The sequence below is a fragment of the Pelodiscus sinensis genome, chromosome 1, assembly GCF_049634645.1.
Source record: "Pelodiscus sinensis isolate JC-2024 chromosome 1, ASM4963464v1, whole genome shotgun sequence".
NCBI classification, from domain to species: Eukaryota; Metazoa; Chordata; order Testudines; family Trionychidae; genus Pelodiscus; species Pelodiscus sinensis.
This window is the reverse complement of record NC_134711.1, coordinates 84,393,421-84,421,351: the sequence shown is the minus strand read 5'-3', so window position 1 is coordinate 84,421,351 and position 27,931 is coordinate 84,393,421. Positions and strand designations below refer to the sequence as shown.

The 27,931-nt window shown below is 40.9% G+C and overlaps 1 protein-coding gene across 3 annotated transcripts; it reads right to left on the bottom strand.

The window, feature by feature from the left end:
- Positions 1–1,816: 1,816 nt before the first annotated feature.
- Positions 1,817–27,210, bottom strand: ACTR6 (actin related protein 6). Of its 3 annotated transcripts, XM_075934161.1 has the most exons (12): positions 27,052–27,186; positions 22,771–22,835; positions 21,828–21,945; positions 21,274–21,342; positions 19,200–19,323; positions 15,493–15,628; positions 15,345–15,401; positions 13,678–13,776; positions 13,416–13,494; positions 4,862–5,033; positions 3,718–3,856; positions 1,817–2,149 (listed from the first exon to the last, which is right to left on the bottom strand). In XM_075934161.1, exons 2-12 carry the CDS (start codon positions 22,782–22,784, stop codon positions 2,020–2,022), a joined length of 1,137 nt encoding a protein of 378 aa, XP_075790276.1. In that variant the 5' UTR covers positions 22,785–22,835; positions 27,052–27,186; the 3' UTR covers positions 1,817–2,019. The 3 variants fall into 3 exon arrangements, 2 of the variants coding, with proteins under 2 accessions (XP_075790276.1, XP_075790268.1); XM_075934153.1 differs by lacking the exon at positions 22,771–22,835 and having other exon boundaries at positions 27,052–27,210; XR_012905363.1 differs by lacking the exon at positions 22,771–22,835 and having other exon boundaries at positions 2,011–2,149; positions 4,862–4,927; positions 27,052–27,210.
- Between the last annotated feature and the right edge of the window lie 721 nt (positions 27,211–27,931).

The following is a 27,931-nucleotide window of genomic DNA, read 5'->3' as shown; positions in this document are numbered from 1 at the left end:
CGCCTGTGGAAAAAATCAGGCCCTTACCCAATTAGGTACTCAGAATCCTAGAGTACTTGAGCCATATCCTCTGCAGAGGGAAATGGGGGAAGGAAAAAGTCTAAGAGGCTTTCATCTAAATTATGGAAGAAGGTGAGTTACTGGGGGAAGGGAGCAAGGCAAAAATAAGTTTGGTTAGTTACTACGCTCCCAGTTATTCACCCTCAGTTCTAATGTCAACAGTATGCCGACATTCAAGTCTCAGTTAAGCCTCATTTCTGCCACTCCTGAAATTATCAGCTTGCATATGCAGATCATAGCAGCTATCCTGTAGATGCCTAACCCAGATCTTCAGATCAAACTAGTAGCCCATGAGTTACTCTGTCCAGTAATTTCCATGCTCTGCAGAGCCCTCCATCCTCCCTTTAAAGGGTCAAGAGCCAAAAACTATTTTGCCATCCAAACAGTGCACCAAATACAATAAATTCTTGCTTTTGAATCAATATTTTAAGATTTGTCAGTTCTGACATGACAGGAAATCACTGTCAATTAACTACAGCTCCTCTCCCTGTTATAGATCTTGGCTGACTCTCCTGGACTTGCCTTGTTAACCAACCAATTGTCTGTTAATGAGTAACAATATCCCTCATTGTAATTAAGCTACTCTAATTTTGGAGTGCTTATATGACTATCTGTGATTCCTAGATATTTGATTTTTTATTTACTTTTGCTAGCTGAGCTAGCCTCACTGGATAATATATCATAGTGCCTTACCACTTCATTAATCACAGTGATGCTACTCGGAGCTCTCTTGGCTACTTCCTTTTACCAGCCCATCAACTGTACCTTATCTCCTTCTTTTCCCTCTACTACAGTCTTAAAACTGCCACTTTATTTCCATTAACAGCCTTGCAGTACCTTAAAGGAAACATTTCTCTAAATATCAGAATCCTCCCAGTTTAGTGACATATGTTCTTTACACAATTTAAATTAGTAGATCTCACTAACTTACTAATTCTATCAGTACTGTATTGTTCCAAAAGTTACTTATTGTATTTTGTTGTAATTTATTTTTTTAAAAGTCAACACACTTTGTTCAACAACCAAGGATCTTCTTCCTGTCTGGTACATATAATACTCAAGAGGGGGGGCAAGGAAAAAGGGAAAACAGGATACATATTTCAAATTAAGGAATTTGTGAGAAAGTTAGATTAAAAATGTCTTGTAAAGACCAACTGGAAGTACATTTAATTTTAACACAGGTGTTCATGGCAATTAACACAGTTGATGGGTCTATATCTAAAAGTTTACTAAGCTATATTCAACATGGGAGAACCACAAGATATAGATATGGAAAGACAAGGATTAAAATTGAGACCTGAGATGTTTATGTATGATATGCAACTCAGCAATTGGTATCATTTCATATTAAAATGTGAGTTACTGCTGGAAGGCTAACAAAGAAGTTAATCTGGAGACTGAATTGTTTTTTCTTAACTACATGTGAGAGATATGCAAAGGGGTTATTTCTTGTATAGCATTATCCTGAACTTATAAAAAAGAATAGTGTTCAGAAAGTTGGTGTAACTATTCCATTGTGGAATGTACATTTTGAGTTTAACCATTCACTGAAAATTACAGCTAGTCAGAGTAAACCTTTTATAGGATGTTTTTCCCTCCAGGATATGTTAAAATGAGCCCAGGTTAAAGAGTATTTGATGCAGATGATTCTGCATTACTATTTCAGTACAAGATAATATTTTCTCTTCCAACATGAATGCTGAAGTTTAAATTAAAACAAGTGTATAAAAATGAAACGTCAACACTAATCTTCAAATATGTTTCATGTCAATAGTTTAATTCACTTTTTGCATAAAAAACAACACAATGTATTAAAATGTTAATAAGGATGGAATGGAATGTGAAAATGACAAAGGGTAATATACAAAAGTTAAGTGGTAATTTAAAATTAATTGTACACATTCCTAATTAAAAAAAAGAACTGTTGTAATTTACATAAGTTTGTTCAAATAAGTATAATTAAATATCAAATTTCTCTTCACAAATACAGTGTCCATTTTCTTCATAATCTTCTCTAGTTACTACCATATCCTCAAAATCATCATTTTCAGAAATCAATTTTCCACCTTCCCAAGAATAAGTAATAGGGCTGAGGGGGGAAGAGAGAGAGTTATCATACAAGTTACTTTTAAATACTTCAACTTATGTCGTAATTTGAAAAAAATCATTGTAGGCATTTATTTAGACGTGAGCCACATCCATTACTACATTTAAAACCAGGACAGATTATGCCTATACATCAGAGGCAATCTGAAAAACTGCACCATTAAAAAGATGCAGTGGGGGTCTGGCTCAGTATTTCAGATCGTTTTGGTGTGTATATAAAGTTCTAAATTGGTTACCATGTATTTTAGGAACGGTAAGTTATTTGCTGCTTGATGCAAAATTATTTGATGAAAACTTTTGAGTGGTATACCTCACCAAATATTTTCAAAATGACAGCATCCACTTAAGGTTGTGAATTGGTAACAGCACTCATGAAATGTCAGCCATATAAAGAACCTTTATAAAGCTAGATCACAAATCTATACAACAGTCATCACATATTTACTACAAATACAAAGACCTCAATTTAAAACTGTTTAATACATCAGGCATGTACTATTTGTACCAGTTATTTGATCATCATGTTTTAAGGTTCCTCAGAGAGGCCAAATAACTTTTAATTCTCTGATAGAAATTATGTTTTCCTTTTAAAAAAAAAAAACCAACAGAACTTCAGATGTACAAGGCTAACTAAAAAAACCCTGTCATTCTTCAAACTAGCACTAACAAAACTGGTTTGGAGCCAGTGGATATGATATAGTGATCTAAGCATTTAGTTCAAAGGAATGTTTCAAACTTAAGGTTCACATTCTAGCTGGACTGACTCAGTCTTCCAACATAGATAACATTTCCATACTATTTTCTTCCATTATTTGATCTGAGGAAGTGGGTCTGGCCCACGAAAGCTCATCATCTAATAAACCATCTTGTTAGTCTTTAAAGTGCTACATAGTCCTGTATTTTGTTTCATTTCCATACAATGCATTTATTTAGTGGAGAAGTCTTTTGGATGAGACTTTAAACCTACATTCTGGCTACTCTGTCTAGACAGTGATGATTTCATAATGATTTTAAGAGGTGACTATCTGTCTCAGTGTTCTTGTCCAAAACTATTTCTCCTGACATCTTTAGCCATCCACCCAGTTGCTACTTTCCAAATCCTAAAAATGCTGCATGTATCAATGATACGGCATGAATAATGTTTATAATACTCAGGAATTCTTTAGAATAAGACATGAAAATAATCCCCCCATCTTGCGAACACATATGTAACTGGTTAACTTTGCCTCTGTGAATGGTTTTAGTCATTTCAATGGAGCTACTCTCAGAAGTAGAGTTAAGCATGTGTAAGTGTCTGCAGCATTGGAGCAGACAAAAGAGTGGCAGGTGGTCCTGAATCTTAAATATAGCTCTGCAAATACACTTTAAGTAATGAGTTATAGCATCCTTCTGTTTTGGGCCACTTGAACAGATTAAAGTAAAGGATGGAATATAAACACAGATAAGCATCTTTAATCCACAAAAGGAATTCTACTGCACAATTTCTATTTTGTTAGGAAAAAAATAAATAATAAAATAGATGCCTTTTTATTTATATTGTTTTGAACTTACTTTTCTGGCAGAACAACAGAAACATCGTAATCTGTTGGAGTGAGGCATCGAACTTCAGAGTAGACTCGATCCCTGAAGCCTGGAAAGAGGCTATTTCCCCCAGTCAGAACAATATTCTTGAAGAAGTGAGGCTGCATTTCTTTAAACAAAGCCAACATATATATATTAACAGTCTTGGCTTCTCCAAATTTCTTCATGAATATTAAGTTAAAGTGGACAATAATTAAAACTAATTTTAATTACATTTTAAATGTTCTAAATATATTAAATATATACTGATTATATTTAGGCCACACGTTATGCACATTTCAAGAGACTCCACTAAATCTGATAACAGATGTGAAACTAGTTTTCTTGTATAGTATGTGAATTTGATTAACTGCACCCTTTTAAAGTAAGAACTTTCATTAATGTCTCTCTACTTTGTGTGGCTTTCAAAATTTGTCTTTTAGAAATGTATTATTAAAAGATGAGAGCATTCCTGAAATCCAACTAATAGTATCGTCTTAATTATTTTAGAATGAATGTAGTTTTGTGGCTTTGATACTACAGTTAAGTGATGAAACTTTTTTGCTACAGAAGTTAGATACATTTCTAATGAAAATGGCCAATCTACCGAATACTATAACAATTCACATGTATTCAATGGAAGCAAGAAGTAGAACAACATGCTAGAAAGGGGATTAGTTTTCATTTTTAAGATTCAGTGGTCTCATTTGTCAGCATATATTGGCCAGCAGGAACTCCTTCCTTTTCCAATGCCCAAAGTCATTTTAAAATAAAAATGAAACTACGTTTAATTTAGCCACGAGGCTTCCATCCTCAGAGGAAATACAATTCTGGTGCGTTTTGAAGTGGAAAATGAATTCCTAAGGTTTCTATTCATACTGCCATACTAAGCACAAATAGAAACCAAGCATTTTACCAAAATGAGAATGCATTTCTGCAACAGGAAACATTAAGGAAACTGCAAAAGAGCTCTGGAGTAACTGACATTCACAAGGAGTTAAAACTGTCACACTTTACATCCATTTTAAGTTCCTTAATGCCTGATGCATCAAGTTTACTAGCCTTCTAATACTTTGGATTTAACAAAAATCTTCAGACTTCAAGAATACATTTCAAAAAATTGCTACCACTATACCTTCAGGCAAGTTCTGAATTGAATAAACAATGGCTTCAGGAATTCCCATTTCTTGAATACCAATATCTGAAGGATGAAAGAGAATTTCTGGAACAGCAAATCTCTCATTTGCCAGACGAAGTATTTGTTCCCCAGTCTTGTACTTTCCACTTAACACCATTTCTTCCCTTGGCTAAATTAGGCAGACATGAATGATAACGACTTCTTAAAAAAGGGAGCACACGCACACACACAAAAGTAACAACTTTATCAGATTCTTATTTACATATTATTCCCCTGTTATGGGATGTTTTGAAAGTAGTATCTTCTATCTATTGAGTCACATAACATGCACAAGTCTTCGGGGGCTGACATCTATTGCAGAACACTTTGTAATCCCTTATAATAGACTTAAGCATGAGAATTGTGTCCAATGTTTACTTTTTCTGCCATACTGATCAGACAGTGGTGTTTACTTGAATAGCATATGAAAGCATTTTGGTGCTGCATTTCTGAAGGCATCTATTCCAGCCTCTGCACTGACACCTGCAGTTTTGCTTAAGCAAGACTAGTGCGCACTTTGGTACTAGGGATGTTAGATAGTGATTAAATGAATAGTCATGTAACCACACAATATGTTATTGATTACATGATCATTCGGTAGTTCCCCAGGGGCAGAGCCAGCATCCAGTGCACTCCCAGGGAGCTCTGCCACCTCACTGTGGGGTGGCAGCAACCTCTGCGGGGGGGCCAGCCGCAGATAGAGGATGCTCCACAGCAGCTTCTGGTGGGCCTCCCTTCTCCTGAAAGAGAAGCAGCAGGACCGAGGGGAGTGGGAGGAGGAGCAAGCAGCTTCCCATGTGTACCGATTCCCACCTGTCCCCCTCACCCTTCATGCTTCTGCCTCTATCAGAGTTGGCTCCTCATGGTCACCAGCTCCTGCCTCTCTACAGCCCCTCTTGCTGTCTCTGATATAGAGGCAGCACGGGGGGGATGCTTTTATTCAAGATTATAATCAATAAGCCTAGGTTTATTGATTAATCATGTACTTGACTACATGTTGATATCCCTATTTGGTACTTTTCAAGCTTTTACCCTACTTCTCTAACTTACACTACCAGTTTCGCCAAGTCTGAATATTAGACTTGAATAGTCTAGCAGGAGAACTTTTCATCTTCATTAATTAAAAAAATATTTGATCTTTGCAAAAAACATATGGCCTTAGAATGGAATACAGACATGAAAAATGTCAGCTCTAAAAGGTGAGATAGGAACAAAAGACAGGACACTATAATGGAAGACAGTATCCCATTCTTAATTATCAATTTCTACTAGTAGTCATGTTAATAAAATTCATCCACAACATTTATTGTCTAAAGTTCCAGAAAATAGCACAACTTCTCAGGATAGCATGTGAAAAATAGCTGAAAGATACCAAAATCAGATTTGTGCCTTAGGACTATACTTTACCATAGAACTATTAAACTAGGCACAGGAAGTTAAAATTTAACTAGGCTTGGCAGCATTTAGTTTTAAATCCTATAAACTGTCTGCAAACAACATTTCAGCTTACACATTGAAATCAACAAAATATAGTCACAGTTGAAATGCCTGCAAAGGTCAGTTGCCACCTGCTCTGTAGTCATGTATGGAGCTTTCTACATTCCAGCTGTCACAGAGTGAGTGGGTTCTTTGTGTTGTCCCAGGGCTGGTGATGCCTGATCCCTGAAGGCACAAGGTGTAGTGGCAAGGCTGCAGTCCTATCAAGGCAAAGCAGAGACTTCTAACCACAATGACAGCAGAGGAAGCCAAGCCCACCGTGTGGGAGGCCACAGCTGCTGAGTGGCTCCTTGCACAGGGAAGGGAATCCTCTGCAGCCCTGATGGCTTGGACCTACTCACACAAGCTGGGAGTCTGCTCTGCCAGGACTGCAGCCTTCCCCATATCTTGTACTTGCAAAGATCAGGTATCAATAGCTCAGCAATTATGCAGGGAGCCCTCAGCAACTTCACTATCAAGAGCGAGGGAGGACCAGGAGAGCAGAGCTGCAGATGGTTCCTTGCACAGCAGTGGGACCCGTAAGATCCAATCCTAGGAGGCTCAAGATGAGAGACACACTATAGTTTTCCTGACTTAGTGGAGCAGAGAAACCAGCTACGACTGCAAGGAGTAAGATTAGCTAGCAACTGTGGGGGACACTACCCAATAGTAAACGGTTCCTAGCTGGTGAGAGAGTGGAGCTAGGAAAATGGGATCCCTGTGAGCATAAGGTGAAAGGAAAACTGGTCCTGGCTCCACAAAGCAGAGATGCCCAGCCAGGACTGCAAAGAGGAGGAGCTGTTCCCAGCCACAGGGGAAGCCTCCCTGATACTGAATGGCTCCCTTCCCAGGCAGGAGCTATTCAGTAGTAGATGCCCTTCCTGGAGACTAGCAGATGTCATCCTTCTGGCAGTCCCACACAAGGGTCTCTGCTATGCCCCATTGGGAACCCAGCCATCCTCACAAAATGTACCAGCAGGGATCCAATGTCACCTGCTCCAAAGCTGTGCAGTGAGTTCTGCAGCTCCGAAGTCATAGTCCTACTTGCTCACTCACCAGTAAAACTGCTCAGCAGGGGGTATTCTCCCTTGCAGCCAGAGCCTCAGCCAGACACGGTCTACCCTGTACCTTGCACAGGGAGCCCCCTACAGCCCCACCATCGGCATTGCCCTAACCTATTCTCAAATGCAAAAATAAAAAAGTTAAAAATTGAAAGATATCAATGAAAATCATTGTATTAGAAAAAATAAAAAACAAATTTTGCCAAGCCTAATCATAACCACATAAGCAACAGATAAGCCATTCTTGAGAAGGTGATCAACATTAAGACATAATGTACTTCACATTTCCTATTAGAACGAGGAATACAGGGCGAGATTGAGATACTGAGGCCTGGTCTACACTGGGAGTTTAGATCAAACATTAGGTTTGATTTGCATTAGATTGATTTTCTAAATAATGAGCCTACACCACCAACCCCAGTCCAACAACTTTAAGGGCTGTTAAAATCCATTTTAGTGCTCCTGCTTTTCACAAGGAGCAGTGAAATTTAACCTTGCATATGTGACTTTAGAGTAGAACAGATGCAGCACTGTTAAAATCAGCATTCGTGGCCTCCAGGATGTGTCCCACAGTGCCCTAACTGTGACTGCTCTGGCCAGGACTTTCAACTCTGCTGCTCTCAAGGTGCTCAGGAAAAGACCCAGGAAAATTTGACAGAGATTAAAAAAGAAAAAATAATAGTCACAGTTGTGATGCCTGCAAAGGTTGGTGGCCACTTGCCCTGTGGCCATTTCCTGTGTGGCCAGCATAGTGAGTAGATCTCAGAGCAAGCAGCACACTTGACTATGACTGCTCAGGGTTGCAAATGAGCTCCAGGATGGAGCCTGTAAGAGATCTTGGACTTCACTGCTGTGTGTAGGGGGAGGAATCTGTTCTTGCAGAACTATGAACCAGCAAAAACACATATCTATGCCAAGATCAACAATTGTATTTTTTTCTTAATACAATGATTCTATGCCAATATCTATCAACGATTTAGATATTAGCATAGAAAGTACGCTTATTAAGTTTGCAGATGATACCAAGCTGGGAGGGGTTGCCACTGCTCTGGAGGATAGGGTCATAAGTCAAAATGATCTGGACAAATTGCACAAATGGTCTGAGGTAAACAGGATGAAGTTTAATAAAGACAAATGCAAAGTGCTCCACTTAGGAAGGAACAATCAGTTTCACACATACAGAATGGGAAGCGACTGTCTAGGAAGGAGTATGGCAGAAAGGAATCTAGGGGTTATAGTGGACCACAAGCTGAATATGAGTCAGCAGTGTGATGCTGTTGCAAAAAAAGCAAACATGATTCTGGGATGCATTAACAGGTGTGTTGTGAGCAAGACATGAGAAGTCATTCTTCCGCTCTATTCTGCGTTGGTTAGGCCTCAGTTCTGGGCACCGCATTTCAAGAAAGATGTGGAAAAATTGGAGAGGGTCCAGAGAAGAGCAACAAGAATGATTAAAGGTCTAGAGAACATGACCTATGAAGGAAGGCTAAAAGAATTGGGTTTGTTTAGTTTGGAAAAGAGAAGGTTGAGGGGGACATGATAACAGTTTTCAGGTATCTAAAAGGGTATCATAAGGAGGAAGGAGAAAACTTGTTCATCTTGGCCTCTGAGGATAGAGCAAAAAGCAATGGGCTTAAACTGCAGCAAGGGAGGTGGAGGTTGGACATCAGGAAAAAGTTCCTAACTGTCAGGATAGTCAAACACTGGAATAAATTGCCCAGGGAGGTTGTGGAATCCCCATCTCTGGAGATATTTAAGAGTAGGTTAGATAAATGTCTATCAGGGATGGTCTAGACCTTATTTGGTCCTGCCATGAGGGCAGGGGACTGGACTGGATGACCTCTCGAGGTCCCTTCCAGTCCTAGTATTCTCTGATTCTAAGATCACAGGATCTGGTGGAGAAAGGATGTGCCTGGGACACCCAGCTGTGTTGCATGAAAATAAAGAGCTGAGGCCGGCATACAAGATGGCAAAGCAGGCAAACGGACAGTCTAGGTCATCTCTACAAACATGCTGCTTCTCTGCGCAGCTTCATAGGATACTAGGTGGGAACGGCACCTTTCTATAGATTCCTCCCAAGACACTCCTCAGGCAGCCACGTGGAGGACCGTGTGGATGAAAAAGGAGGAGAACAGTCAGCAAGTGAGTGGAACATCAGATCTCAACAAGAGTCAGGGCCTTTATCACTTTGGAAAAAACTTCCTCCTGGGATATTTTGCTGTGGGGCCATGATAAAGCGGGGAAGACACTTCTGGTAAGTTCACATTTTTTAATCATGCTACAAGTGGCTTAAGACATTTTGGTGTGATCTGTGGCAGCCACTGTGCCTACACAGTGGTGGCTCCCTAAACCAGCTTGTTAATGTGTCTGTAGAAGCAGCAGGAATCCTCTCTACACATCTCCATAAAACACAGAGGCACTCTTTTATCCTTCTTACAGGGTTTCTGGGGAGGCCTATCTTGTTCCGTCCACCATGGTAGGACACCCTCTCCCGCCAAGCCTGTAGTAAGTGGTCAGGCATTATTGCAGCACAAAGTCTAGTTTTATAGCCACATTTAGTCAGCAACTTCCGTGTCCACTTGAGCCCTTGCTCACCCAGGTCCCCTCCCACTTCCATGCTCCTGCAGTAGGGAAAAACTGCATTCTTCCACCCCAACACAGTCACCATGTGAGTTCCTGCCCTGTCTTGCCGCCATGCCTGGACCCCCTGCAGGCTCGAGCCCTGGCTTGTCCCTTATGCTTGCCATCAAACTGAGCCCAGCTGCTCCCCCAAGATCTCTATGGAGTGCCTGCTGCATAGTGAATGCTTAAAAGTGTAACTGTGGCCTTGTATATAACACAACCCTGTTTTCTTTGGGCAGGTCTTCCTTTACACTTAAGATATTAGATTTTATGCTTGACATTTTATCTCCTGGAATACCTGCCTTTCCATTTTTCCTTACAGTGGGTGCAGCAGCGAACATGTTTGCTGCTGCACTCTACTCCTGCTCCTCCAGCTGTCCCACTAGCACAAGTTTGAAGGTGAAAATGTACTAGGGATGACATGTTCAAGGAACAAAAATGCAATCAGCCCACATGGACAGGGAATGACTAAGTGAGTGGAGAAAAGTGATGCATGAGATGAGTGGAGTGAGAGCACAGGAGAGAACGCAGGGAAACTCAAAGTGAAGAACCAGAAGAGTCTTGACGGTCATGGCAAGGTAGACTCTGAGGCTATGTCTACACTACATGTTTTGTCGGAAGCAGCAATGCAAATGAAGCGCTGATTAGCATTTTCTCACGCTTCATTTGGATAATCTATTCCGATCCGTTTTTGCACAAGAGGTTATTGTGCAAAAACACACAGTGTGGACGTGTCCATTTTGTGCAAAAAACCCTTTTTGTGCAAAATGAAAATGTCCACACTGCATGTTTTTGTGCAAAAACCACGTGCCAAAATGGATCAGAATAGATTATCCAAATGAAGCGCGAGAAAATGCTAATCAGCGCTTCATTTCCATTGCCCTTCTGCCAAAAAAAAAAAAATGTAGTGTAGACAGTCTGAGACAGCCACATGCACAGGCACTCCCTTCAGTCCTTGTGGACTCCTGTTCCCACTTTACCCAGTTCCATAGCCTCCTTACCTAGGCGTCCGAGAACACAGGAGAAAGGGGACAAGGGGGAGTCAAGGGCAGCCGCACACTCAACCCCCAGGGATGTGACCTGGAGCAACAGGCTGTCCTTCTCACACCTGTGACTGATGCACAGGGGGACTAATATACTGCTTTCCCTTCTCTCCACATCTTCCCCCAACGCTTCTGCCCTGAGCTCCTTTTCTGTCCCTGTTCCCCAGTGTTCCCTCAATAAAAACATGATTTCTCAATGACAGTCTCTTTATTGCTTGTGTTGAAAAGGGATGGGGGCTTACAGACAAGCACACTTAACGCGGGGGCACCTCATTAAGAGCAACATGCTTGACTGTCATATCACTGTCTGGCCATTCACAAAGTTGTTTTTCAAAGCCTCTCTGATTTCCAGGGCCCTTCACTGTGCTCTCATTAATGCCCCGGTGTTTGGCTACTCATAATTATTGACTAGGCACTGTGCCTTTGCCACCTACCCTGGTATAAAACTCCCCCTTTCTTTCACAAAAACTATGGAATACACAGCAGGCTACCACAATAAGAATACAGCCTCTTCCCGACTTACGAACCGGTTATGGACCAAGCAATTGGTCATACCGCGGTTCGTTCCTAAGTCGGACCCCACTGAGTTACCCGCGACCACGCTGTTCGTAAGTGCGGATCACGTTTGTAACTCAGGGTCTGCCATTTATGACCGCTTTGGTTGTAACTGCGAACGGTCGAGGACCGGCTGTATTGCTTTTGCTGAGATCTAACCTAGTGAATGGACTGCAAAACCTTCCTTTTGAACATCCAAAAGCAGCATTCTGCACTTGCTCAGCCTGTACTTGAAATGCTCCTTACTACTGTCCAACCTGCTTGTATACAGCTTCATGAGTCACAGGATCAAGGGACAGGCTGGGTCACCAACGATCACTATAGGCATTTCAACACCTCCAAAGTTAATTTTCTGGTCTGGGAAGAAAGTTTCAGCTTTCTGAAGAAACAGGACTTCCTAAAGATCAATCTTCCCAAACCATCCCATGCTGATGTCTGTAAAAGGTCCTTGTGATCTCTCACCCCTGTAGCACCACCGAGAAATACCCCTTGTGATTTATATACTTTTTGGCAAGCTGGTCAAGTGCCAAGATAGGCATATGCATTCTATCACCCCCATCAGAGTTAGAGAACCCCATTATGGCACAAGCCCTCCATTATGCACTGGACATTTCCCAGAGTCGCTATTCTTCGTAACAGATGGATACTGATTGCCTTGGCTACTTGGATCACAAAAGCCTGAACTCTAGATTTCTCCACTCTGAACCCCCAACTGACTGGTAGCTGTCTGGTATTGCAAGTTTCCACAGGGCTATTTCCACTCACTTCTCAACCATCAAAGTAAGTCTCATTCTGGTATTCTTGTGCTTTGGGGGGAGGGGGAGCGGGGGGAGAAGCACTTCACAAGTTTCCATGTAAGTAGCCTTATGCATGTAAACGTTTCACAGCCACTGTTGATCATCCCATAGCTGCATAACTATGCAATCCCAGCAGTCTGTGCTTGTCTTGCTGCACCAGAACTGGCATTCCACTGTGTCAAGAGGATCAAATGCAGCTGGCATATGCCAGTCTCTCAACTCAAGTGCTTCACAGAAGAGTATATTCATGGTCTCCTGAGATTCTTTATCATTCTAGTAGGCTCTGGATATGTTCTGAATATACTCCAGCATAAGGTGCACAATGGTTAAATATGATTGTTGCTGTTAATAGGATTGTTAATATGCTTACCCTCCGATTACATCAGCACAGATAATGGGGGGGGGGCACAAAAAGACTGTCGTTGCTTTAAAGCAGAAAGGGAGGAAATGAGCACATTTTGGGACACTGGCAACATGTATCCAGAACTACCTGCTACACAATTTTGGAACAGCAGGTACTGAAAAATAGTTACCACCAGTGCTTTGTTCTCAATATTGACAATAGCCATCCTACTAGGAATGTACTACATCAAACTACCTTCAACTCTTGTGCACAGTGGGGACATGCACCTTCCACTTAACAAAACAGGCTGCTAGAAAATCAACCTTAATAAATTTGACTTTATCTCTCAGTGTAGACAAGGCCCGAGCCTATGATATAACAGATTCAAATTTCTAAAATCTGAAAATCAATGTCACTTTGCAAGTTAGTTAAACTCAGATCATTATATCGTACTTTTTCGGGGGAAAAAAAAACTTACCAATTAACTCCTAATGCAGAAAATATTACAAGTCAGGATCACAAAAAAAAAAAAATTATCCATCCTTCTTCCCTCACTACCAAAGTGTCTGAAGAGGAACAGAGAGTATTCCAGAAATCCCTGACAGTCACAATTACCTTACAAAATCCTTTTTTGATTGTGCTGAAGTCTGGCAAAACATAATCTATCATCACTGTATTTTCTTCTCCTTTCAATCTGGAAAAAACAATGAACATATAATGTAACATAGCAGAGCGTGCCAAATCCTGTAGCCTGATTTACGTAAAAGCCTCTTTGACAAGCTGGGGGACGTTGCCTGAACAAGGATAGTAGTATTTGGCTCTACACAATTAGATTTGGAAGTATCTCCTTTCAAATTTAGCAATATAGTCAACATACTTAGCGATCTCCATGTCTTTATAAAAATCCTGAGACACATAACATACATCTTCTTTAACTTGATTTATTACATGTGTTTCATCCATAACGTGTAGCTGCCTATAAAAAAATTTTAAAAAGTTAGAAGATAGATAGTTTTCACTACTGTTCAGTTTTCAAATTGCAACTACTTGACATTTCAACATGTGGAGATTTACATTAACTTACACGTAAGCAGTTTTTACATTTGGGTAAAAAAGGGTATTTTTATTAAAGTTCTTAATGTTATATGATTTATATATATTCTAATAAATCAGCTGCAGTGCACTTAAATACATGCAAAACTACAAAAGTAATATGTCTGCTGTTGAATATATTAGAGTCCTTACGATTCATCAAAAAACAAAGCACCAGTACTAAGCACTGCAGCTTTGATCTTGCATCTAAGTCTTCTAGCAAAGATCCCTGGACAGGCATAAGGTACCATCACAGAAGATCCCAATACAGCAGGAGTGAGGAACCACAGGCCTGGGGACCAGATGCATCCCCTAGCTTGCCCAGATCCAGCCGCCAAGGCTGAGGCCCCCTTCTCCCCAGCACTGGGGAGCTCACAGTGGCGCTCATGCCCCTCACCCCTGGCTGCCCTCCGCGGGGCTGAAGCACACAAAATCTACTATGCTGGGGAATGTCTTTCTCCTTCTCAGTCAAGGGCCACAGTAAGGTTTTTTGCTTGTGTGGTGCCCCCGACCCCAAAAAAGTTCCCCACCCCTGCAGTACAGGATGCCAGGTTTAGTGCAGCGGTTCCCAAACTTCTTATTAAGGTGACTTACCAATGCCTTTTATTTTATTTTTTGCAATTCACCATTACATATGCTCATTTCTGCCCCAGCACCATAATCCTAATTCCTACCCTGTGTGGAGGAGAGACTCCAGAAGAGGAGAGGTTGGACAATGAGCTTCCCACACACTCACTTTGCAGCAGCAGCTGCTGCCCTAGCAAACTGGGAAACACTGAATGGCTAAGCCAATTCATATGTGAGTTGGATGAGGGACATCTGAGTGGCACTGCATATGAGTTTCACTGAAATCCCATGCGCCTGGTTGCAACACCCAGAATGAGACAGACCCAGACCAATAGGACAAAAGCCATTGCTTCAGGATGACTACAAGGCAGGCTAGGCTCACTCTGACTGCACCTCTTCCTCCACATTGGGTTGGGCAAGTGTGTATTTACCTAGGGCCCTCAACACACATAGAACTTTCCTGCAAACACTGCCTTAGTGAGTTCTGTTCACTGGAATTAAACTGTCCAATTCTAAATGGGGTACCTTCTTATCCTCCAGGTGAAAATCTGGTTACAACTTTTCTACCATTATGACATCTCCCCCAAAAAAGTTTCTCAGCCTGTTTCTGTAAGATATTTAAGCATATGTGTAATTTGAAGCACTCAAGTAATCCCACTGAATGGAAGTACTGACATCCTTAAAATTGTGCAACTGCTTTAAGCACTTTGCTGTGCCAGAGTCATATCAGCAAGGTGTTTAAAATGGTAGTTGAAACTCAAGATGTCATCTTACACAGGCTTTTCTCTTCCTCAAAAAAGGCTTAATTATATGAATTAAAAAATGTTTGTTGACTTTTATTGGCTTCTGACCACGCTTCACATGTCTACAATTAGCACATTTTACCTGTAAGAGATTATCTCCTTTAGGTGATTGGTTAAGAGTTTTCCTCCAACATTGATCCTAGAAAAAAAACAAGACAAAAATATCATTCTGTTATTATTCACCTCAGCCATAACCAAAAAGTCACCTGGAAGGAAATAAAGCAATTTACCTAATAATTGCCTCTTTCTTCTTTTTACTTCTGCAGTAAGGTACAATGTGTGTAAAGGAGTAGCCACTATCCACAATGATACAACACAGCTCAGATGGATTGTCCCGGAAATACCTATGTGCACTGAGAGCTCCGGCTGAAACAAAAACATGCCAACCCATATTTACATATAAAATATATCTAAGCAGATATAGTACTAACCCCATATTTAGGTGTCTTCGGTAGATCTTTGGTAACTGAATACAGAATAGCTCCAACAGCATAATTTCATCCACAGCCAAAATTAATCAAACGTAATATCCCCTCTTCTCACAAAAACATCAGACTTTATCAAGCTCTATCCTTCCAAAAGCCCAAGTAGATGAATTTGCAGTATGCCCAGGTGATTAATAGATTCTACAGCCAAAAAGGACCATTTTGACTATCCAGTCATCACTTTCCTGTCAGAACTTCCCCAAAATAATTCCTAGAGCTCATCTTTTAGAAACAAACTTTGATATAAAGGTTATCCATGATGGAGAATCTACCACTACTTTTGGTAAAAGTTCTAATGGATAATTATTCACTGTTAAAAATACAGCATACATTTTTAATCAACTCAAGTTATTTTTGACTAGTTATAAAGCATCTTTCATTCCCACAGTTTTATATAAAAGAAGTAACTTAATTAGTCACTGAAATACAGTATCTGTTGGGATGGAATGTGACAATTTTTAGAAAAACATGACAAACTCGATGGGGAGGGGGGAGGTTCGAAGGGAAGCGTACCTTTTAAAATATTTATTCTACAACAACTATGCAGCTTTTTACAGATATTCCTTGACCAGAAAACTACAGTGTCAATTAGACATAGTATTTTAATTATTTACCACATTTATCTAAAAATTAGGGATGTTAGATAGCATGTAATTGAATAGTTGTGTAACCACATCAAATTTTATTGGTTACACGACTATTCGATAATCCTGGAGGCAGGGCCAGCAGCCAGTGTGCTCCTAGCTCAACTCCCAGGGCTCAGAGCTCCCTGCATACAGGGGCTACCACTGTGGAGCAGCTTCCATCCATGGCAAGCCAGGGCCTGCCATGGACAGAGGCAGCTTGGTGGCAGGCTCTTGTCACCTCCCCACCGCACTGCCTCCTACACAGGCAGAAGGGGGAAGGGGAGAAGTAGAACTGCAGAGCTGGCTCCTGCCTCCCTTTTCCTTCTCCCCACCCCAAGAGACAGGGAGTGGAGGGGACTGGCTCCCACCCCATGCTGCCTCTCATACAGAGACAGCAAGGTAGGGGGAAAATGCATGAAGTCGACAGAATGAACTGATAAGCTCAGGCTTATTGGTTAATTGTGTTGTCATCTACACATTGACATCCCTACTAAAAATCTTTTTTTTTTAAAGAATATTACAAGCACCCTTCACTATGTATACAAAAAGATTCTCCTTTTGTATTTATTTAAACTAAAAAGCATCAAGATAAGAAAATACATCTCTATCCCATCTTTTAAATATAATATTACATTTGGGATTTTGAGATGTTGTTTAAAACTTTTAGCAGCTCCATTGCATTCCTTTGTTAAAATATATGAAAAGAAATCCATTTGAGCAACATGCAAAAAAAGACCTGACAATCACAAGATGACATTTTCAAAAAGAGGATTAAAAGTGGTTTGGAGAACCACGTTGCGCCATAACTCTCAATTGGGTATTTGTGATTTTATAATCTCAGACAGAGGAATTTAATTACTGAGTAAAACAAACTGGAAGAATGGAAATAGTTCTTCAGCTTTCTAGTTACAGTAGTGTGAAAATTAATCTGTGTCCCTTTAATTATAAATTATAGCTATATGATTTCTTAGTTTTGGCTATAAAACTCACTCTACACCAGACACAATATGCCTGAAGAGAAAGAATCCACTCTAATTCTAATTATGCTGGGTATTCTTTAGAACACTAGAGGCAAGAAACTTTAAAACTTACAAATGGATTAAAGAGAATTTTGAAAAAGACAGAGTGCATCATAACCTACAGTTATCTTTATGAAAAAGACGGTCTTTGAATCATCTCCCTTAGTGTACACACACACACACACACACACACACACACACACACTTACACTTTAAAAGTACAGTAGAGCCACAGAGTTACAAACACCATAGTTATCAACTAATCCATCAAGCGCACAGCTTATTTGGAACCAGAAGTATGCAATCAGAGAGCAACCCCCTCCCCCCAACAAACAAACAAAAACAAAACAAAACAAAACCCCACCACACAACACAGAACATTGTGTTAAACTGAAATTACAGGGTTAACCTCTCTAGTCTGGTAGCCTTGGGACCTGACCTGTGCCAAACCAGAGAATTTGCTGAAGTGCAAGAGGTCAATATTGTCTAACAGCATTACCAGTATTTCTGCTGCTCACTGATCAAACTTAGAAGGCTTTTAAGGGCAAACTAGAGCTAAAACAACAGCACAGAACAGAGAGCCAGAACTGGTGGCTGTAAACAAGTTTTATGGGACTGAGAAACTTGGCCACACCCATGACAAAAATCATGCCAGACCAGAGATTCTGAACTAGAGAGGTTCAACCAGAACTTAAAAAAAAAGGGGGGGGGGGGGGGTAAGATAAGTAAATTGGTTTTCATTTAAATTAAAAGCAGCATTTTTCTTCTGCATAGTAAAGTTTCAAAAATTTATTGTGTTAGTGTTCAGCTGGAACAACCGTAACATTTTGTTCAGAGTTACCAACCTCCATTCCTGAGGTTCTCATAACTGAGGTTCTACTGTACTTCCAAAGAGGAAATATGAAAAGCCCTGTTTATTTATTCTGCTTCCATTTATGTCAATAAAAGCATGATCAGGTGCAGCGTCCAATGTGTAATGAAAAATGCACATGAATAGTTTAGAAGTCTATGTTCGGTAACTCTTGAATTTCTGAACGTTTCCAGAAACAAAGAAAACAGATAAGACTTTCCCAGAAAAAGGTACAAAAAAACCTATTTAATATATTCAAGTCCAAGATCAGTGACCAATTTCAAAGCCAGTTTTTTAAAAAGAAACCAACATATCTTTCCTGTAATTTCAGCATAGCACTACCAGTACTTAACTGTGTTTAGAATTTGTCTAAAAAGTGACCCAATAGCTCACAAAGACCTTCCCCACATGCGCTGCCAACTCATTCCTCCCATACCTTTAAAACAATATCAGAAAGGGCACTGTAAGATGAATCATGCCACCAATTTCTTGTGTTCTGTGGGATAGAATGTATTATATGATTGTAGCATTGTATTTCATGGGCCACTTCAGAAGGTGAATGAAAACTGTCAGAAATTCCATACAAATCTAACTAAGAAAGAAGTAGCAATATAGTGTCTTTCACATACTTCCCCATCTCAACATCCCTATTATCAGAAGCCAACTTAAAAATGGAAACTTGACAAAGTTACTTCTATCTGCATACACTGATACTCCCCTTGCTTTCACTTTGTTTCTAGCTGTTGCATATTAAAATATTATAAATACAGAAGAATATAGAAGACATATTAGACAAACAAGTACAATTTAACAGGTTATAGAACTAAAAAGGTACATACTACTATAGAATCAGGGAAACGAAGTAATTTCTTTGGTAATTTCTTTGGCACACTATTTTTAAAAAGAGGGAAGTTAACTTGGAGCACACTAATGCAGAGCAACAAAATATATACTCACCATTTACTCTAAGAACTGCTTGAAACTGATATTCTTCAAATAAAATTTCATTCATAGAGTCTTGTATTGAACTGAAGTTAAAATAAGGTTCAGTAATAATAATATTTGTATCTACAAAGTCCACCTATGGAGAAGAAGAATAAAGTTGTGTTCCCAAACAACATTTTAGAAACCACTATCCATCTTACTTACATTTTGTGGTGTGTTACAACCACCATGCTATTTAAAACTGCTCCCTGGCCAATTATGGATATCAAGCAGCTAGCTCCTGGTAGCACTGTGTCATGCAGATTTTTGAAGGGCTTTTTTTAAAAAAAACAAACAAAAAATAGTATGTGCATTTTCACTGCTTCACCACACAAGGTGTTATAATTTTTCAGGACAGAATGGAATGCCTCCATTTCCATGACCTATGCCCCTAATTTAAACATTATGACACTTAAGAATAACCTATCCTTTTAAAGTATTCTTTTAATTATCACCCATTGAAATGTAAGGAAAGATAAGAGTGCATACAAGAAACTTTACCCTAGTCCTACTAACAAATGACAATTTCCCTTCAGTACTGTATTCTGCTATTTGTATAAACGCGTGCTTCCTTTAGTAATGTGGGCTATATCATGGTCCCACTGAAATCGACGGCCAAACTCAGTGACTTCAGTAAGGCCAGAATTTCACTTTGTTTTTTCTGCAGTTACTCTGTTCTCAGATATTCTAAAACAGTCCTTCACTAAACTGCTGTCATCATAATGGGCTTAATGGTAATTAGAGCACACAAATCGAGTTCCTTCTTTACTGCTCACTCGCCAAGTCAGTACAAAACCCACAGCAATGAGTGTCCTTAATAAACCCGAATAGTTTAAAATCTTTAACCAGCCCAATTTCTCCATCCAAATACACACACAAAATATTTTGAGGAGTTATTTTGGCTCCCAACATCTTCCCCTTTAGGGGCTGCAAAGACAGGTTTTATAAGTTAACATCTTATTTTTGTGAAAAAAATTATGGCTTTAATCACCAATGCTCTTTTTGTGCTAAACCATGTTGGTAAGGTGAGCAAAGTAATATTCTAATAATACACTTTATAAATTCAGCTTATTCTTCCTAAGAATGATAAATACATGCACAGAAAAAGGCTATTTGATTCTAAAAAACTGTCAATGTAAATCTTGGTACTTCTTCCACTTTTGTAACGGTCTCCTTCAATTCCCATCCCTGCAACAAAAGTCTCGCTCTTTAAATAAGTCAAGATTTAAATAGTAAAAAAGCAACCATCTAGTAACTTTTACTAGCTGAAGCCCTAATCTTGCAAACACACGTTTAACTTTACACCAGTGACTAGCCCTACTCAAGTCACCCAATTACTTGTGAGAGTAAAGTTAAAAAAGGGTTCTAGCTTGCAAGGTCATGGCCTGAACAAACTGAGCTCAAAATCATAGGTAACTCATTTTTCTAAATTTTAGGTATGAGTGTTGTTGAATTCTCTGCAAAATTCATAAGTTAGTGAATTAACCAATATATCCATGATTTGGAATATTTTTGTATTACTTCTATTACCATAAAGTCACGAGTATAGTGCACACTTTTTTCCCATTTTTTAACGTCAAAGTCGGGGTGCGCATTATCCATAGGAGGTTTTTTAAAAAGTTTTAAATTCACCCTCGGCAGGCACAAGCTGGGGGTGTGAGGGGGAAGTAGGCACGGGCTGGGCTGGGCTGTGGCAGGGGAGCTGGCAGGCGCAAGCTTGGCGCACCGGCAGCTGGGCAGGGAAGGCTCCCCCGGCAGGCATGAGCTCGGTGCGCACGAGCTCAGCTGGGTAAGGGGACCCCGAGGCAGGCGTGAGCTCAGTTGGGCAGAGGGTCCGGCGGCAGGCACGAGCCCTTTCCTTCCTATGCATACCTTAAAATCTCAAGTATAATGTGGGTGCACATTATAAATAAGAGTTTAGTTTATTCGAGAATTTTGACCTTTAAAAGGCAGATGCGCATTATACATAGGTGTGCATTATACTCAAAATTTTACGGTAATTCTTTTGAGTCTTTATTTAAGATACAAAAATCTGTGTTTTTGTTACCTGATACATTTCCTTTCCAAAAAGATAATCCCAAACCTGTCTCTGAACATCCCAGTTCACCAAGTAACCCTATGGAAGTTTGAAAAAGAAAAAAAAAAAGACATTAATAAATATGCAATGCTCTTTTACAAATAATCACTAACATTTGCAGAATTTCAAGCTTCCAACAGTGATTGCTAGATGGATTTGGAGACTATCAAAAATTACAAATAAGAGCTTCTTTAAGATTATGGAAGCCCTTCCAAATGGAGTAAATGTTATCCAGCTACAAACAAGAAGATACAAAGATAAGTGATATTGTGCCTCTACTGCTCCCTATGACTTAGGATACCATAATATGAATTGTGCTTCCTACCTAAATTAGTATCTAGTGGCAGGTTTTGCAAGCCACACTTCATGCCTGATACTGAAGCTACACTGTTGTATCTAAGCCTTTTTTAAATATTGTTTATGGCTCTGCACTTGTAGCATATTGCATATATTAAAAATAAATATTCCTTAATCAATGGGCTGTCACAGACTGCATTGTTAAAACTGCAAAGTATTTTAATTACCTTCTGAAAAGGGAGAATGTAGAAGAGTCCAGAGGGATCTTTAATTTCGTCCAGTTGATTTGCTGTAAAAGTTTTCAAACGTGCGGTCTTTGATCTAAACTGGCAGTTGGGAATAACACTGAAAAAAAGTTAAGATTATTTTCCTACGCATCACATAAAATGTACAATATGATTTTTACATCCTAATAAATTCCATAAATATATCTATGACTGCATTTTTTAGAAAGAAGCAGTTTACTGCAAAACCACATAATTCAACATACAGAGTTAGAGAAATGGGAAGTGCTTTAAAAAAAAAAAAAAAAAAAAAAAAAAAGGTTACACAAACTTTCAACCAGAAGCTAAAAACATTTTCCTTCCTTAACAATCACATCTTTTTGGTTTTGAACTAGCCCAACTGAGGTATTTGCCCAATACTCAATGGTCTGGGCTTTGAATACGTAAAAAGATCACTTAAGGCTAAGGTAAGGACAATAATCAACAACAGCCGGATGTTAAAATTTAAAAAAAAAAAATCAAATTAATAGAGACTCGCGAATCTGTGGATATCCGTTTTATATCCGCAGGTATCCACACCCGCGAAAGTAGATGCTGATCTCTGTGGCTCATTTTTACAGATATGGTGCAGATGCAAATACAAATTTTGCATCTAGAACCCTGCAAATTTGTGGATATCTGCTTTCTATTAGGGGTGTAATAGTATAGTTGATTAACCAATAAGCAAAAGCCTGCCTGCCTAGCTCCTCCTACATTTTAAATGCAGAGCCGCAGCGAGGTTTGGTTCCAAGCCCCATGCAAGCTGGGACCGAGCCAGGCTGCCTGCCCACATGGCTCCTACTAAGTTTTAAATGCAGAGCCAGGACTAAGCACTTTAGCTGCCTTCCCTTATCGACTAATCATGTAGTCAATAAAAATTCGATCAACTATATGATTAGCAAATTACCTTTTTCTTAGCATCCCATCTTTATATCCGTGGGTATCTACATCTTTGAATGTTGATGCAGAGAGCTGTGAATTATTTTTGCAATACAGATTAGGGTTCTACAAATTGGACAAAATTCCCCACTTTCTTTTTTAATTCAAAGTGTGAGTGATTAACAATTAAAATAAACTTCAAGGAAATGGAGAATCCACCATCTCATGATGTCTTCAACACTGATGCCTTTTTCTGGAAGATATGTTTTAGGTGGCAAAGTTCAATGTTAACAAGAACATAACATAAATACAGCCATACTGCATCAGACCAAAGGTCCATCTAACCCACTATCCTGTTTTCTAACAAAGGCAAATGCCAGCTGCCTCAGAGGGAGTAAACACAACAGATAATCACCACATGATCCCTCTCCTGTCATCCATTTCCAGACAAACAGAGATTAGGGACAATTCCTGCACATCCTAGCTAATAGCCATTGATGGACCTAACCTCCATGAATTTATCTAGTTCTTTTTTTAACCCTGTTCAAGTCCTCCTAGTCTTCACAACATCCTCTGACAAGGAGTTCTACAGGTTGACTGTACAGTACGTGAAGAAAAACTTTTTTGTTTTAAACCTGTTACGTACTAATTTCATTTGGTGACCCCTATTTCTTATGTTATGGGAGTAAGTACTATAAATAAATTTTCCTTATTCACTTTGTCCACGTCAGTCATGATTTTAGAGACCTCCATCATATCCCTCCATAACTTTTTAAGATGAAAAGTCCAGTCTTTTTAATCTCTCCATGTAGGACCCATTCCAAGCCCCTAATCATTTGTGTTGCCCTTTTCTGAACCTTTTCTAAAGCCAATATCTTTTTTGAGATAAAGCGACCACATCTGCATGCTGTATTGAAGATGCGGTGTAGCATGGTTTTATAAAGAGACAATAAAGCTATCCTCCGTCTTATTTTCTATCCCTTTTTTAACTATTCCTAATATTTAGTTTGCTTTTCGAGTGCAGCTGCACATTGAGTTTTCACATTTCCAGAGAACTATCCACAATGACTCCAAGATCTCTCCCTTGAGTAGTTTTAGCTAAATTAGTTCCTATCATATTGTATGTATAGTTGGGATTATTTTTTCCCAAACTGCATTACTTTACATTTACCAACTTAAATGTCATTTTCTATTTTGTTGCCCAATCCCTTAGTTTGGTGACACCTTATAGACTAACAGATTTATTGGAGCATAAGCTTTCGTGGGCAAAGACCCACTTTGTCAGATGCATCTTTGCCCACGAAAGCTTATGCTTCAATAAATCTGTCAGTCTGTAAGGTGACACAGGACTTCTCTTGTTTATGCGGATTCAGACTAACATGGTTACCCCTCTGATACTTAGTTTGGGAAGATCTTTTTGAAGCTCTTCACAGTCTGCTTTGGTCTTAACTATCTTGAGCAGTTTAGTACCATCAGCAAATTTTGCCACCTCACTGTTCACCCTTTTTTCCAGATCATTTATAAATAGGTTGAAAAGGATTGGTCCTAGTACGGACCCTTGAGGGACACCACTAGTTACCTGTCTCCATTTAAAAACTTACCATTTATTCCTTCCCTTTGTTTCCTGTCTTAACTAGTTATCAATCCATGAAAGGACCTTCCCTCTTATCCCATGACAAACAACTTTACTTAAGAAGCTTTGATGAGGGACCTCGTTAAAGGCTTTCTGGAAATCTAAGTACACTATAGCCACTAGATTCCCCTTGGCCACATGTTTGTTGATCCCCTCAAAGAACTCAAAGAAACCATGTGACTTTTCCTCAACAAATTTATGTTTATTTACATGTCTAATAATTTTATTCTCTACTATAGTTTCAACTAATGTGCCCAGTACTGATATTAGACTTACCACTAATCGCCAGTATCACTTCTACAGCCCTTTTTAAATTTTGGTGTCACATTAGCCATCTTCCAGCCATTGGGTACAGAAGCTGATTTAAAGGATAGGTTACAAACAACAGTTCATAATTCTGCAATTTCATATTTAAGTTCTTTCGGAACACTTGGGTAAATGCCATCTGGTCCTGGTGACTTGTTACTGTTAAGTTCATCAGTTTATTCCAAAAGCTCCTCTAATGACACCTCAATCGGAGACAACTCCTCAGATTTGTCACCTAAAAAGAATGGCTCAGGTTTGGAAATCTCCCTAATATCCTCAGCATGAAGACTGAAGCAAAGAATTCATTTAGTTTCTCCGCAATGACTTTATCATCTTTGAGTGCTCCTTTAGCATCTCAATAGTCTAGAAGCCCCACTGGTTGTTTAGCAGGCTTCCTGCTTCTGACGTACATAAAACACATTTTGCTATTACTTTTTGGCTACCTGCTCTTCAAACTCCTTTTTAACTTTTATTATATTTTTACATTTAATTTGACAGTTTATGCTCCTTTCTATTTTCCTCACTAGGATTTAATTTCTGTATGTTAAATGACATCTTTAACTCTCACTCCTTTTACTTGGTTGTTAATCCCCGTGGTACTTTTTTGGTTTTCTTACTGTATTTTTTAATTTGGGGTATACCTTTAAGATGGGCCTTTATTATGGTGTCTTTGAAAAGTTTCCATGCGGACTGCAGGGATTTTACTTTAGTCATTGTACCTTTTAATTTCTGATTAACAAATTCCTCATTTTTGTGACACTGAAGCTTTACCAATATGGCTGTCCAATAATGATGTAGGAATGTTGTTGATACACTCCAAGTGAAAACTAAGCATACGGGTGCCTCCCCCCACTTTGAAAATCCCCTCAGCCTGCCCACTCCTGGACTGTCCAAGCTACAGCCCTTGCTCCCTCTGCAATAAAGGCAGCAACACTAGCAAATGCACAAGATAAAAAAAATCTTAAGTTAGATCCTGAAAAATACAGAGACTGACCCCTAAATCATAAAGGTTTTCCCCACCCTAAAAATTACATTGTACATTTAGGTCAATCTCTTCACTTTTAAACTCTCCCTACCCATCCCCAAAGTGTGTGTGACAATTAGTGTTGCCCTCTCTTCCACATGCATCAGATAAGGTGCTTTTAGTCCCTGCTGTAAGAGCTCTCACCTCCCACATCTGCCCATCTCCCACCTGGCAGTTAGTGCTGTCCCCACCCAATCTACCTCAATCTAGTGCCCTCCCCCCAACCATGATCATGGCCTATCAGATCAGTCATGCTCCCACATCAACTCCCACTGCCTTTAAATTCACCCTCCTAGCAATCAGCCCATGTACTCAGAACAGCACCATTAATACAGCCTACCCACCTCATTAAGGCCCCACCCTTCTCCATGTAATCCCCCTGAAATCCTCAGGGCATAATTCAACCCTCAAAGTCTCAATTCTGTTTCTCTTAGGGTTCTTCACCCTCCTCAGGCCTAAGACACCTACAGGGAGTTCCTCCTCCCACTTCCCAGGTTGGCATTGGGGATGAGGATGACAGCAGGGCATCCCAGGTGCCTGTAGCATCCACTGTCATTGCTGGTTGGCAGGCAGGCAGGCAGCAGAAGCCCTGACCAGGGCTAGCTGACAGCAGGAGCCTCTGGACTCTGAGGCTCCCATTGTCAGCCTGCCCTGTTTGGGACAGGCTGCTGGTGAGCGCCTCCCCTCACAAGGACTCCAAGAGGAAGAACTCTCACAATCACCTACAAGTGGCTGTGGCCTACTGTCCGGATGAGGGACAAATGGGTAGGTCTGGCCACCAGACCTACCAGCTGGATCAGCAGGGCTAGCAAATAGCAGAAGCTAGGATGTCACAGCACTTTCTAGGTAAAGTTAACCCTGGCTAAAGATCTGAGGCAAAGACCCTGCCTCCGTGAGTGTTCCAGGGCTCCTGGGGAAAAAACCAGGGGATGCTCAGAACCCACCAGCCACAGCTGTTTGGCAGCTGTGGGACGGGTGTGGGAGAGGGCAAGGAACAGCCGATAGGGGCAGCTCACCCGCCAGCAAGCACATAGAAATCGGACACCGAAGTAAGGTCCGAGGCTTTCAATTCTCCCAGCCGCGAGACAACCCCGTCTTAGCACATCCGCTCCCCCTCCCCCTCCCCGCCGGGACAGGACAACGGGGCCTCAGCTGCCTGGTGCGGAACGAGGCCCCGGCACCTTCGGCGCTCGAGCCGATAAACCAACGGAGCGTGAGAAGCCCGGGCCGCCCTCCCGGGGGGTCTCTCGAGCGCAGCGACGCGGCGGCTCCCTACAGCCCGTGGCGCCGAGCGCGGCCGGGAAGCCGCATGGGCACCGGGTTCCGGCGGGGGCGGGGCCGTTCACCTGACGTGTTCGTGGATGTAGCCGATCTTGGCGTTATAGGCGCCGTTATCCAGCACCAGCGTCGCCATCTTCCTCCCGCCCCCCTCCCCGCCTTGAGCCTCGGCCGGCCCTGCTGACCATAGAGTGCGAGCTGAACGGGGCCGCACTGCATGATGGGCAGGAGGAAGACTTCGGGCTTGCCATGGCTTCAAGCCTGCGCCGCTCTTAGTCGCAGCGTGCGTAGCCCTGACGGGAGGGGGGGAGGGACTCACGTGATTTTCAGTCCTGCCCTCAGCTTTCGGCGCCAATAGTGGTTTCTCCCTCCCCCATTGCTGCCTCTATCAGAGAGAGGCAGGGGGGTGAAACAGCCAGTGCTGGTGGGAGCCAGCTTAAAAGCCAGTTCCTCCCAGCATGGGGGAGAAGGGGAGGCAGAGGCACAGCAGGAGAGTGGGGTGAGTGGGGACTAAAGCAGTCTCCGCTCATGCAGTTTACTTGCTGTGTCCCTGCCTCCCAAGACAGCAAGTGGGAGGGGGAATAGCCAGAGGAGGCTGCTGTGAAGCAGCCCCTGTTTGTGGTGGATAGGGCTGTATGCTGCAAACAGGGGGTGCTGGACTTTGCAAGAGCCCAGAACAAGCAGTCTTGGCTCATGATTGTCCGGGATGCTTCACCTCTGCATTTTAAATATAGGAAGAGTTGCAGCATGGGTGGCTTCCAGAGCCAACAGGAGCCAGGAATACTAAGTCCTGGCTTGAGCCCACTCTTGATGCTACCCTGTGCTGTGGCTCTGCAGAGCAGTCATCTCATGGCTTGACTTTGCGAACGAAGATTTAGGAAGGGGTTTGTCCACGTCTGATGCAAGCTCAGTGGTGATTAACGAGTCCAATGCGGGACAAGCAGATTC

What these genes read in the sequence shown, in the direction of transcription:
- ACTR6 (XM_075934153.1), bottom strand. Translation starts at nt 27,119, where the DNA reads ATGGCGACGCTGGTGCTGGATAACGGCGCCTATAACGCCAAGATCGGC. An exon ending in TACATCCACGAACACGTCAG is followed by an intron (nt 21,946 to 27,051) that starts GTGAACGGCCCC and finishes ACTTTTTTTCAG; the next exon opens with TGTTATTCCCAACTGCCAGT. An exon ending in AAGGAGATAATCTCTTACAG is followed by an intron (nt 13,777 to 15,344) that starts GTAAAATGTGCT and finishes ATTTTTTTATAG; the next exon opens with GCAGCTACACGTTATGGATG.